The sequence below is a fragment of the Penaeus vannamei genome, chromosome 9 (genome assembly GCF_042767895.1).
Source record: "Penaeus vannamei isolate JL-2024 chromosome 9, ASM4276789v1, whole genome shotgun sequence".
Lineage (NCBI taxonomy): Eukaryota > Metazoa > Arthropoda > Malacostraca > Decapoda > Penaeidae > Penaeus > Penaeus vannamei.
The window spans coordinates 14,680,919-14,694,936 of NC_091557.1; the positions used below are offsets into that span (position 1 = coordinate 14,680,919).

The following is a 14,018-nucleotide window of genomic DNA, read 5'->3' on the forward strand; positions in this document are numbered from 1 at the left end:
AGAAAAAAATATAAATGCATTCTGATGATTTTTTAACATTCATCCTAGATCAAGTGCTTATTGAAGCAGTTTTTTCGATTTCGACGTTTTTTCGAATTTTTGAAGTGACCGAATATCAGGATTTTTTCCGTAAATATATATATATATATATACATATATATGTGTGTATATATGAATATATATATATATATATATATATATATATATATATATATATATATATATATATATATATATATATATTTTTTTTTTTTTTTTTTTTTTTTTTTTTTTTTTACACATTTGTCGTTTTTACAAGAAGCACAGGCAAAATTTACAAAATCCATCTCGAACAAGCACTAGACTTATTATTCAGCTACAAAATGAGCCATAAAACTGTTATTTTGCGCCTACAAAGGTGGTGTATCGAGATATCGGCATTTTTCGTTTTCTTCAATTTTCCATGTCTATCTTGGTATCAACAAAATAAGGTATAAAAAAATTCTTTCTATACTATAATCCTCTATCATCTACCTACATTCCGAAATCTTCCGGACATTGCCAGCACGTAACGGTTTCTCAAATTCTTACTAAATCTTGCGTATAGTGTAGGGGTGGCAGTGATCTGGGGGGGGTATATAGGCCTACATTAACCATTTTAAGCAATTTCTCAAAAATCCAAAATAAATCATATAGCCATTCTGATTTCATATCTGAATAGAATCCTTCTACTATAATATGTGGAAGCCATTTTTAGAAGTCAACCTTACTTTTTTGGGTGAATAATTTCCGGAGCCCACTATCTCGACACCCTAAAAACGGATACTGAAAATATATATCACTCTTATAAGAAGCACATGAAAGTATTGGCAATCCTACCCCCCATTTAGATATTTCGTGACAAATCATGTACGAATTACTTGTATATGATATAATTATCTATTATTTACCTATTATTGTTGGTCTAATGGGGTTTTACGTATAATATTGGTCGAAAAAATAACCGTTCTCCATGTTTTGCTCATAGATCAAACTGTGCATGATGAAAACAAAATATAATACTCCATATGAACGGAATGTCATGTTTATTTATTTATATGAAAAATCTCTACATTATCGTTTTTGGACGCATGCCAGATTTTAAAAATCATTCCGAAAATATATATTTCTTACGTGAAATTTAATAAGCTTTCAGAAAATAATTTCATTTTTTAATTATATTTCGGTCGACATCGAAAATGGCTGCTACCACTTAAAAAATAACGGTCGGGTCTTCAAATTTTCAGGGGAGAATCGGAGGCCCTAAATCTCCTTGAAAATGCTTTAACCTCGATTTCGGTAAGATGGGCGAAATTCGCCTAAAAAAGACCACAGTTTCAGGAAAAAATGTCAGGAGCGAGAAAATCCAGGATGAGGGATTGTGACAAAGACTCGCATATGTATCCAGGGAAAAGTTAAAAGGATAATGGGGGAGGAAGGATGATGATGCAGATGAAGCAGGGATGATAGGTTGGGAGGGGGTGGGTGGAAAGGGTGTAGGGGAAACATGAGTAGGAGGAGCATGTATGTTGGCAGTTACTTTGAGTGTAGAGGGAATGGGAGCAGTGAGATTGGAGGATGGATGAAGTGTAGTATCCTGGGTCATGATCAGATAGTGTTGAATGTTTCTGAAGTGGATTTAGTTGGGGGAAGTTTGAGAAACAAATGTTTTTTTTAATTAAGAGAAGAAATAGATATCTGAGGGGTAGAGGAAGAAGCAGGTGGAGGAGAGGGTATGGTAGATGATAAGGTGCTTCTTGAATTTGAACACTCGAACTTGTAGATAGCGCAACCCCTGTAAAATACAACGTGTGAGCCACCATAATTGGCACATGTGCGTGAGTGTGCAGAGCAGTTTGATCGATCATGACCAGTTTGGGCATATAGAGGGTATTGGGCTGTAAAGCGGCAGTGTTTGGCAGGGTGGCCAAGACACCAACAATTCTGACATTGATAGGGTGTAGGTTGATATAGTCGGACAGAAAGAGATTCACCACCAATATAAAAATGAAAGGGGAGGCCAAGTGTACGGAAAATAATCTTGGCAATATTAGTGGACTTACGCCGGCCCCTAGGGGGAATGGTGTAACACTGCACTGACACTGCATCACAAGGAAGGCGAGTAATTCTTCTCTACAATCTGATTTATCGCAGACCGGGCAGTTTGTCGGGGATATGGGGACAGTTCCGGTACAAGTATTGAGAGGGGGATGAGGCTGAGCAGGAATGGGTTTGCCAGTGAATGGGTTTGTCAGGGTTGATAATGCTATAGCCTGGGATTCAGATGTAACTGTGATAAGGAGGGGCAGCTGCGGAAGGAAACTTTGCTTACTTGTTTTGGAGGCATTGCTGGAAGAGGAGAGTGTTGTCAAAGTGAAGGGCTGAGGGGGATTACGAAAAATCTATTCCATTTAGCTTGGCTAAAGAGAGTATTCAATATGTTTGTGGAGGTGGGGGTAGTAGATGGACCCAGGATCGAGACCAAGGTAGACCTTTGGCTTCAGGAAAAGTTAAGAATTAACCCTTCTCGAGGTCAAAGATCGATCAGGTCGGCAGCTACAGGACACTTGAATGTAGACAAACAGCGCTGGATGAGGTAATACTGCAGAGAGGTGAATAATAAGGATGCAGAGTAGTAATAAGGGAGGATAGGGTAGCTGATGAAGAAAGTTGTGGGGGTGGAGGAGATGGAGTTGAATATGTTGGGAGAGGAGGATTGTTTCTCCAGGGTATTGGAATAGAGAGTACTCAAAAAGTTTGTAGAAGCGGTAGTAGTGACAGGCCGAGGACGGGAAGGGTTGTGGTGTTGAGTAGTTCTGTGAGAACAAGGATGAAGGGTAGTAATATGGGGAGAAGGGGTAGAAAGTGAGACTATGAAAGAGGAGATGGAGTGAAGAATGTTAGGAGAGGAAATAAAGTGTTCTTAGGTCTGAGTGACAGAATGGGCAAGACTGACTGACCTGGGCATTTGACAGAATGGGCAAGTGACAATAGATATCAAGAAGGTACTGATAGTATTCTGAGTCGTGATCAAGGGAGAGCCATGGGCCGGGGAACCAGAAAAGTTGAAAGCAGTGGGGCTAGTTGATAAAGGGGCAAGCCTCAATGTCTCTAATAAAGGTACAAAATTATTACTGGCCATGGTAAGCCTGGACCATGTGGGGGTAAGAGCTTGACAACTAAATTGGGGAATAAAGTTCCCATAGCTCCCGTTCAAGACTGGCTGGAGAAGAGAAGGAAAAGGAAAGGAGGAAAGGAAAAAACTTGTGCAAAACTGGCTGAGCCGAGGGCTTACATACCACAAATCAGGTTGCTCTTATTGATCTAAATGTGCTCTAGGGTTGGTTTTAACAAACGCATGCTTGCACATTCATTCACTCACGTTCATGCCCACACAAGCTGTGTTTCTTCTGCTTCGTCATCAACCACGAGTTCATCATGACTGTTTAACTAAAACATTTACGGTGGCTGCAACGGCCTGATTTTTAACCTCTCACTGCCGGTTTCTTCATCAAGGGTTCGCTCTCGGTGTGCGCTTGTTTGTTTAAATGTAAATGTAAAATGTAAATGTAAATGTAAAATATAAAATGTAAATGTATATATATATATATATATATATATATATATATATATATATATATATATATATATATAGTGTGTGTGTGTGTGTGTGTGTGTGTGTGTGCGTGTGTGTGTGTGTGTGTGTGTGTGTGTGTGTGTGTGTGTGTGTGTGTGTGTGTGTGTGTGTGTGTGTGTGTGTGTGCGTGTGCGTGCGTGCGTGCGTGTGCGTGTGTTAGCTTGTGCGTGCGTACATATATGTGTGCACACGTGCATGTGTATGTATGAGTGCATGAGTGGTTAATGGTTAATGATTAAAAGCGAAATAAATGGGCTAGACATCTAAGGTCATATAGCACTATAGGAAGGTATAGTAAAGGGTGATGCCAGGTTATAATTGGTATGCGCCAACAACTATCTAGAGTAATGTTGGAAAGTTGAAGATGGGTAAGGGGTTGATGACGGAAAGGGTCATGGTGGTTTAAGTAAAGGAATTAGATCAAGTGAAGCATATTTACGTGTCTGAGGAAGGAGAACAGGTTATGAGAACGGAGACCACAAATATTCCAATGTAGAAGAGCTATATCTTAGTTATTTTATGAGTGAAAGCGCCGCTACGTGTTGGGGAATCTGGGGGGAAGGAGCTAGGGGGTGTAAAGGAGGGGTATCAGGAGGTAGGGAATCTGGGGAAGGGCATTGTTGTAACATGAGCAAGCGACATTACTAGAGTACGGAGTATGAGAAAAACCTTGGCGACGTTCTTCCTGTCTGGCTTCACGTAAAGTGAGACCATTTTTGTATCTGAGAGTTGCTACCTCAGACTCAAACTTGTAAGTGGGACAGCCTCTGTAAAATACATTATGAGGGCCGTCGCAGTTAGCACATGTACGTGTTTGTGCAGAGCAGTTTGATCAGTTATGACCGGGTTGGGCACATAGAGGGCATCGGTCTGTGGAACGGCAATGTTTGACAGGATGTCCAAAGCGCCAACAGTTTTGACATTGACGGGCAGGGGGTTGGTATGGTCGAACAGGGAGGGATTGTCCACCAATGTAGATACGTAAGGGATGGTCATGTGTACGGAAAGTAATTTTGACAATGTTCATCCGTTTCTTTTGTCGACTTCTAGGAGGAATGGTGTAGCAATGCACTGATTTCACATCTTGGTCTTTGAGGCATCCTAATAAGTCTTCTCCACAGTCTGACCAATCTTTGGTATCGACTGGGCAGTTTGCTGGGAAGAGAGAGACAGTTCCGGTACAAGTATTAAGGGTTGGATGAGGTTCTGTAGGAATGGGGTTGCCAGAATGATCAGTTAGATTTCTGATCTGACTGTAACGAGACGGGAGCGATTGCGTCTGGTATAGAGAGAGACTCTGCCCACTTGTTTTTGAAGGCATTGTTGAAAGAGAAGTGTTGCCTGAGTAAGGAGCTGTAGAAAGGATCACGAAAAATCGGTCCCATTTAGCTGCCCTAAACAGAGTATTTAAGATATCTGTAGGGTTGGTGGTGGTGGATGGTCGGGGACGTGTAGAAAAGGGAGTATTATGGAGTGATGGAGAATACGGCTGTAAGGTAGTAATAAGGGAGGATGGGGTGCTTGATGAAGGTTGTGGGGGTAGAGTTGATGAATTTGAGGAAGTTGGGAGGGTAGGAATGTTTCCTGGAGATTGAGTCTCTGCTTGGGTGGGTAATGCACAAGTAGGCATTGAGGAGTAGTAGTTTCAGTGTTCGGAGTCGTGGTCAAAGGAGAGCCTGGGGTCGGGGAACCGGTGGGGCTGTTTGATGAAGGGGCAAGCCTCATTGCTCCTAATAGGGGTATTACATCTTCATTACTGGCCATGGAAAGCCTTGATTATGAAAAGGGACATAAACAGTCCACCCCCAGTGCCCTGTAGGGGGTAAGGGCTAGACAATTAAATCAGGGGAGTACCGTGCCTATGGTTCCCGCAGGCCGTTCAGGACTGGCACAAGGTCAGCCTTTCATCCTTTCAGCATGGCTCTTACACCTTAGAAAGTAGATAGTAGAAGGGGTTGGAGATGGGACGATAGTTGCTATGTATCAACTATCTGGAGTAGTGTTGAAAGGTTGAAGATGAGGGAAAAGGTTATGGTGGTTTAGGTAAGGGAGTTAGATCAAGTGAAGGATATTTATGCTTCTGAGGAAGGAGAACGGAGGCATTGTTGCCTGAGTAAGGAGCTGTAGAAGGGATCACGAAAAATCGGTCCCGTTTAGCTGGACTAAACAGAGTATTTAAGATATCTGTAGGGTTGGTGGTGGTGGATGGTCGGGGACGTGTGGAAGAGGGAGTATTCCGGAGTGATGGAGAATAAGGCTGTTAGGTAGTAATAAGGAAGGATGGGATGCTTGATGAAGGTTGTGGGGGTAGAGTTGATGAATTTGAGGAAGTTGGGAGGGTAAGAATGTCTTCTGGAGATTGAGTCTCTGCTTGGGTGGACAATACACTAGTAGGCATTGAGGAGTGGGTAGTAGTTTCAGTGTTCGGAGTCATGGTCAAAGGAGAGCCTGGGGTGGGGCTATTTGATAAAGGGGAAAGCCTCATTGCCTCTAAGATAGTAGAAGGGGATGGAGAAGGGACGGAAACAAAAGCTGGAGAGGGAAAAGACCATGCAAAATTAGTTGAGTCGAGGGCTGAGGCCCTAGGCAGGGGAGATCCCTGTATTGGGTCTCAGTCTTTGTCTCCTAAGCCCCCTCACGACAACAATAGACAAGGGATTGGGGGGGGGGTGATTGTACTAGCGCGTTTGTGCGTGTAAACTTTACAACAATCATGCCCAGTGCATAGCAAGTTTGTCTTTAATTTTATTGCACTTTTAATCATTTTTGTTACCCTAAGTAAGAACTTTAACAAATTCATTTTGTTTCAGGTTGAGATGCTGTTAATGATGTCAAAGGAAAATCGAAAAACTTGGATTCTGCCAATTATGGTATTATCGCTCTTCAGGTTTTCTCAAACTTCAGATAACACAAGGGGCCATATCGCCAATGAATCCTCCTTCAAGACTATAGAGCTCTCCAAAATATCAACAGAAGCTCCCAGTCCCCTACTGATTTCCTCAAACCATTCACATCTGCCAACCACAGTAAACAAACATCACACGAGCCTTGACAATACCTCCACAGTCACCCCTTATTTTTTTGGGCGTGTACCTTTAAAATTCCTGTTCTTGATACATGTGATTAGGTTTTGTAAAAGAGAACCAGGTTCATTCAAACATTATCAAATTAAATCGAGACTGTGTAGGAACACTGGCGCAGTTAGATCATATCATAAGAAGACACTGTATTTCTGCTTCCGTGAGTATAGGCGACTCTATGGTGACAAAGATTTCCCATCGCCTTTCACTTTTCCATTAGGTCCAGGAAGCTCAGTAAAGATATATCACCAGGAAATATTCGCGAGCATGTGTCTTCCTCATTTCCAGAGGAATAATATGTGCATTGAGAGAAAATACATGACCTTCTGCTTTGATGAAATGATTGTGTTTCTCCACAGTAAGAGTTGTATTCGACCTTCAGACGAGGATAAGCATTTCGAGATTCTCTTGGCATACACCAACTTGGTAATGGATTATGAATGCTTTCAGAATATATGCAATGGCTTCTTTAGAGTCATTGAAAGAAATATAAATGGAATCAGAGTAATAGTATGGAGGCTAGTGGAAGAAGAGAGGAAGTGTCAATACTTATATCATTATAAACACATACTGAATTTTTTTGTTAATGAAAGTAGGGTACGATTTGTCATAACAGGGAATATATATTTTCCGTCCTGTTACGCAATGCATTATGCCATGTGGCTTGGTGACCCTGAGGCAGTGGGACTCAATGTATTCTGGGATTATTTACCCTTGTGGTGTCGTGCAAGAGAAATCATTCTAGTTACTTTTGTGGCGAGTATTGGAATAATTGGAACACTGGGAAACCTTTTGACAATGGTAGTGATGGTTAAGAGTGATCACCGGGATGCATCTAGAATGCTTCGTACATCCTTAGCCTTCTCAGATCTTTTAACTAGTGTCTTTGTTCTCATTCCAGCCTTTGTTGATCATTTAAGGCCAGTCATTAGGCATTCAGACTTTCAGGAAAATTACTTAATTTCTGAATATGTTACAGGTAATACACAGACACTATCAACCAGTGGATTCAAGCAGCTCATCCCAGTTACCCATGGCTTCCGAATCTTCCAGGGATTCATATTTGGCCTATGTTCAGTGGTATCTCTTCTCACACTCTTTCTTTTAAGTGTTGAGAGATTTATAATAACAGGTCGCGCACTTCACTACCATGATTATTTAACTGTTCATCGAGTCAAGTTCATTATCATCTTGATCTGGATTATTGCTTTCATGGATATCCTTTTCTTTATGTTTGATGGAAAGGGCAATTTTGAAGTTACGTTTTCCACTTTGCTGAAACTTCCTATTCCAATATCAGGAGGAAAATTTAATAAAGGAATGCAATGGCTCACCTCTTTCCAGATCTTCTTACTAGGCTTGCTGTGCACATCAACCATAATAATTTCTGTTATATCCATGGGCATATTCACACGGAAGCAAGTAAGAGTAAGGGAAAAATGGAAGAGAATGAACATGAGGGTTTCAGGTCCATTTCAAGAGGAGAACCGTTACATACTGGTGACTCTGTGCATGTTGTCTCTCTTCTTCATGATATCTACAGTGCTGCGTGGAATTGTGCTAATATTCATCCAGCTTGGTTTTAGATTTGCCAATGATGAGCTTGTGGATTATTTTAGCTGGTGGTTGTTTCTTTCTGGAAATGCCTGGAATCCAATGATTTATAACATGCGAAGTCAAGAATTCAAACAGGAAGTGAATAAAGCACTTCACTCAATAATGCCAATGTGGTTAAAGAAAAGAATGGGATGTTCTGGGAGACACACAATAACAAGAGTAGAGGAGGAGTCTCAGATGAGGATGCTTAGAAAGCTGAATTTAATTTATCAGTAAGACTTCAAAATGTGTGCATTTTATGGCTGTCTGCTTGAGTATATTTTGGAAATCATGGAGAGATATAAATTCTTGAAAATCTCCCACTTTCTTTCTAATAAATGTGATATAAAAAAAGTAAGAAATGTAATCATTATTATTTCATGAAACTGGGGTGATTTAAGTTTATATATAAAAGAAAGAAAGAAAAAACTACCAGTACTATTACCTATACCCAGTAACATCAACTACTACTAATAACAAACATTTGGTTTTAACTTTGCTTTCACAGCTATGCTTTCAGTTGTAAGTAAAAACCATCCCATAAAATGTACAAATATTCTTCTCTTTCTCTCTCTATATATAATTTATTTTTTATTGTTTATAATAATAAATGAAATAGTATTGATGGAAGAAATCAATATATTTCCCTCTATTTAGCCTTAAGTAAGAAAGTGATACTCATAAATCCAAAACCCATGTATTCTCTTTTTCTATCATTACAAACCACCAATCATCAGATGCATGTGACACTTTTCTAATATTTTTGTAACAAACGTTTACTTTTTTAAAGAAAGCATGTAATATATACTATACAGAGCAGCTCAACTGCTCTGATTACAGAGCAAATCCATATCACAACTAAAAATCCTGGAATGCTGGTACAGAAGACTTCTATGTTTACAATTTATGTGTTTATGTTTTTATTTATTTTTTTCTCCATCTTGAATTCCATTACATTCACATACTCTAAAGCATCTTGAGCAAAAAATATTCCTATGGCACAGTCAAAAATGATAAAAAAGTAACGGGCATAAAAATAGCAAATACAAGTAAGCATTTTCTTCACTTTTACCAAGAGCATTAACATCTAAGTTTAAAAGATAGATAAAGAAATGTATGCATGTCCTTTTATATACATGTATATACATATATGTGTATGGGCATGCAGGCATACATGTACAGGTACTTATATGCATGTGCTTTGAATACACATGTGAACACACATACAAACATAGACCTATGCATCCATATGTAACAACTTACAAACACCCCAACTTCCTGACAAGAATATGCAAACAAGCACACATACATCTATGTATATTTATGTCTAATTATTTACAAATATTTATTGGATACACTGCATCAGCATTCCTTTTTGAAATATATTGGTTTAGGTAATACAAGAATTTAGAACTGGATGTCACATCATAAATGTTGCTATTTATTACTACCATATGTAACATTTGTATGACACTGATGACTAAATATGCTGTACAGAAATTTTACTCTCATTCACAATATATTATATATTATTATTCTAACTGTCATTTGATCCTGAACTATCATATTCCTCGTACTCATAGTCATACTCCTCTTCTGCTGGTGGCTCTCCCATGTCTACCTGTTGGTTTGATAATGAATAGTATGTATCCAAATCATAAGGAAAATGTAAAATATAGACAAAAACCAAACTCAGTAAATATTCTCAAAACCTATATGAGAAATCACTAAATAACTACAATGAGATGTGTAATTATACTTGAAATAATCTATAATTAATTATATGATTATAGAATTGTAAAATAAGTACTAATTCTTACATATATTCATATAAGAGCCCTTGTTATTTTCTACTTATTTCCTTGGGAAAATGCATGTCAAATAGGGACCTTCTTTCTTTAGGTAAAAGTGTGTTTGTATACCCTCCATTACAGTATATATCTGAACTTTACTCCTTACCTGAACTAGACCTGCTGCAATAGCATATCCAAACATAGCTGAAAATGCAACAAGTGCTGAGAGAAGCATATTTCTTCCTTTATGAGGTACATCATCTTTAGGAGGTGATTCTCGCCTCTCTGTGCTTCTGTGACTCTCTAAAGAGAAATAATTTAAATCTTTATTCATATTGTCTAGAATAACCTTTCTGACTGAAAGATCATAGCATTTCACTGCACAAATATCATAAGATATGTTATCCAACATACAGTTTGCATAGCAAAGTCAATATAACAAAAAGAAAAAGAGAAAGAATAAAAAATATACATATACAACAGCATATGATGTTTGTGAAGAGTAAAAATAATTAATATTTTGTTTGTGGTTGTAGTTCAGTTTCATTTAATTACCAATTTCATGGCATAGAGCTTGAAACAGGTATGTTCTGTTTTTCAGTAGCCTAATCAAGTTAAAAGTAAAGTATAAAACAAACTTTAAATATCAAGTGATTTTGAAGAGTAATGTATAGAATTAAACAATACATTCAACTGTTTAACTAAATGTTAAATTTGTATTTCAACTACTGCCTATACACTACGATCAGTGATTATTTAATATAAAAAAACATATATAGTTTTTACTTCTATCATATTAAACTATTCTTTGTATAATAGATGGGATGGTGGCAATGCTTGATTTTTTTTTTACATTAATATTTTTGAGCAATAGGGTGAAGGTAAACTTCTGTGTTAAAATTAAAAAAGCAATTTATATCTCTCTGCCACCACACTATTCTGATGTTATATAAAAGGAAATAGTACTCATAGAAAAATCCTACCACGTAAATGAACCCAATACAGCCAAGGAATGGTTAATGGCTAAAACAAGTAAATGTGCTAGACCTTAAAGGTCATCCAGCACTATGGTAAAGATTGTGACAAAAAGGGTAAAAAAAAATAACAATTAGGATAAAATGTGTTAGATGTCAAATGTAGATGACAACAAAAATTATCATACAAATAATAAAATAATATAAAAGTTAATCAGGTGAAATAGGTAGGACTAATAATTGATTCCTTTGTGTCTATGCACTTGTGGAGACAATCTCTGTGCCACCGTAATTAATATTACAATGGACAGAGCATGAAATCATGCCATCCATAGCCATTGGGTTGAGATATGACAAACCTTTTGAGTGAGTAGACTCAAGAATACAGAAGTACATCACTACCTCCCTCACCTCAGAAGAAATCCACTCTAGTATAAAATTTTACACATTCTTGTGAAGGGCCATAAATTTCTGTGGGAAAGCTATCTCCTTTTACAAAGCTTGATGTTAAAAGGAAGTGCAATGGATGGAGGGATGACATAAAAATAAAATTAAAAAACATCTTTTCAAAACATCCTAATCATTAATTGCATTAAAGTAAAGGAGTGATACACTATGGAAATGTAGTTTATTATTCATTCTGTAAGTTTGATCAAATTAGGTTCAAACTACTTCCTTAAAACCAATTGGACGTAATATAGAAATATATGACAAAACATAACACTCTTCTTCTAGAAAAGGGTCAATCATTTCATTCTTTAACTTACTTTGTCAAATCAACAAACCAATGCCAATCCACTGTAACATGCAAAATACTGATTGCAATATTATCTGGGAGACTTATTATTGGATAGCAGTTGTTGTATCCAATTTTCAGACAAAACAGATACAAAGATAGAGAAGTATACATAATGATTTTTATATAATAATATTAAATGTAATAATAAAATAATAAAATCACATGTAACTGTCCTTATGCCCATCTGATGACAGAATCCATTAATTGTCTTTCCATCATAAGCAAGTAGTATTGCAGAAAAAGTGACTGTAATGGTAATGGCATAGTCAATCCAAAAATATACAAAGTAGAGCATACCACAAAATGAATGCCCACAGCCTCATTATAACAATAATGATTAGACCATATAATACAGAATATCCCTTTCTGCTTGCTACTATTATCCTTCCTTGCATCACTATTTAATTTAACTATTCCTAGCATCACTGTGATGTATCTGGCCATAATACTATAAGCTCAAAAAGATATCAATAAACATTCTTTTGGTTTGAGTAGACTGATGGACACAAATACATGTGCAACCTTTAAGGTTACAAACACTGATACTGACATACTGCAGACAAACTAATTTTGTACTGCAGTTTAACTGCTGGATGTGAGTAAAAGATTAAAAATAAATATGTTGAAAGGTTAAGATAAGTCATCTAGTACAGAGCTTAACCCTTTGAATCCAGGTGATATGACTATCATGTCGCAAAAAAAACTTGGCTGAGGGCTAGGTGATATGAATATGCCATCATGAAAAAAAAATTGACTGAGGGCTGAATTGATAGGTACATCCTATCATAAAAATTTTGGCTGAAGGCCAGGGTTACAGGAATAACTCGCCATGAGTGCACAAAGCTCTTAGTGGGTGCTTAGACTCATTTCGCATTTAAGAAGGGGCTCTTGCATTATTTACATCAATTAACGAATGTGAAATATACCATCCATGAGCCATGACTGGAAAAGTGCCACTATTCCCATACTCAGGATCCTATTCCTGCCTACCATGATTGAAAGTGTTGGGCATAATACAGGAAACTTAATATTATGAGCCTATAAAAAAATACATTAATAAGCAAATATTACTAATTGTTATTGTAATTGCAAAAAGTTGTAGACTACCTAGAGATATGACATGGAGCCTGTGCAAGGAAAATCATCACTTACCATCATGATCCAGCATATCAAATGACCTTGGAAAATAGTAAAAAAAAAATTGCATATGCAGAATAAGGGATAACATTGTAGTCTTGACATGGCACATGAGCACTCATGTGGGCTAGGCCTACAAGCCACACACCAGGGAGAATTACTACTCAAGTATGTCTAATGCCCAAGTTTTGGCCACAAGTTGCCCACATATGGCCCAAAATCTGACGCACCTGATCCAATGGGTTAATATTTTGATGTGTAAAGTAAATGAATACCAACTCTTTATCTTGCTAGTTCTTATAGGGCTAACAATATATCATAAATATGATTACACACTGATTACTCAAGCCATTCATCAATATGTTTTAAATTGCTCCTCTAATAATCATTCATAGAATCAGTATTCATAAAATATATTTATACTTACTTCTGCTTTTCACATGTTCCTCAGCACGTACGTCTTACAAAGAAAGTCATAAGGCATTAAAGGTTTCCATAAAAGAAAATGTATAACAATGAAATCACTATGCATCTTCACCAGCAGCTCATGCAATTTACCAGTATTTATATGAAACAACCAAAAATCTAGAGTTATAGAACACAAAAGCATTAGATATCTGATTATATTGGTTAGTACTCTCTTATCTACACAAACCATAGTTGTAAATATTTCACCTAACATATATATATGTGTATATATATATATATATATATATATATATATATATATATATATATATATATATATATATATATATATATATATATATATATATATGTGTGTGTATATATATATATATATATATATATATATATATATATATATATAAATAAAAATAAAATGCAATACTTATCCAAGTTAAAGACATAAAAATTGACTAACCACTTGGGAAGAATCGTTGGATCGCCTTTGAAACATAACGGGAGAGATTTGGACAGGCTTTGACATGATTCTGCAAAACTGGCACCTTTAGCTCCACCTGA

The 14,018-nt window shown here is 37.1% G+C and overlaps 2 protein-coding genes across 2 annotated transcripts in view; one reads left to right on the forward strand and one right to left on the reverse strand.

Annotated features, from left to right (window-relative positions):
- LOC113810027 (uncharacterized) overlaps positions 1-9,866 on the forward strand; it is an 11,096-nt gene extending 1,230 nt beyond the window's left edge. The window contains exon 2 of the mRNA XM_070125375.1: positions 6,466-9,866. Within this exon, the coding sequence (XP_069981476.1) occupies positions 6,466-8,568 (2,103 nt within the window). The 3' untranslated portion in view covers positions 8,569-9,866. The remainder of the gene's footprint in view (positions 1-6,465) is intronic.
- The window catches only part of LOC113810042 (metaxin-1), a gene marked incomplete in the record, with an annotated part of 9,643 nt that continues 4,641 nt past the window's right edge, over positions 9,017-14,018 (reverse strand). Inside the window, 4 exon segments of the mRNA XM_070125376.1 lie at positions 9,017-9,952; positions 10,291-10,427; positions 13,462-13,494; positions 13,918-14,014. Of these exon segments, the coding sequence (XP_069981477.1) occupies positions 9,869-9,952; positions 10,291-10,427; positions 13,462-13,494; positions 13,918-14,014 (351 nt within the window).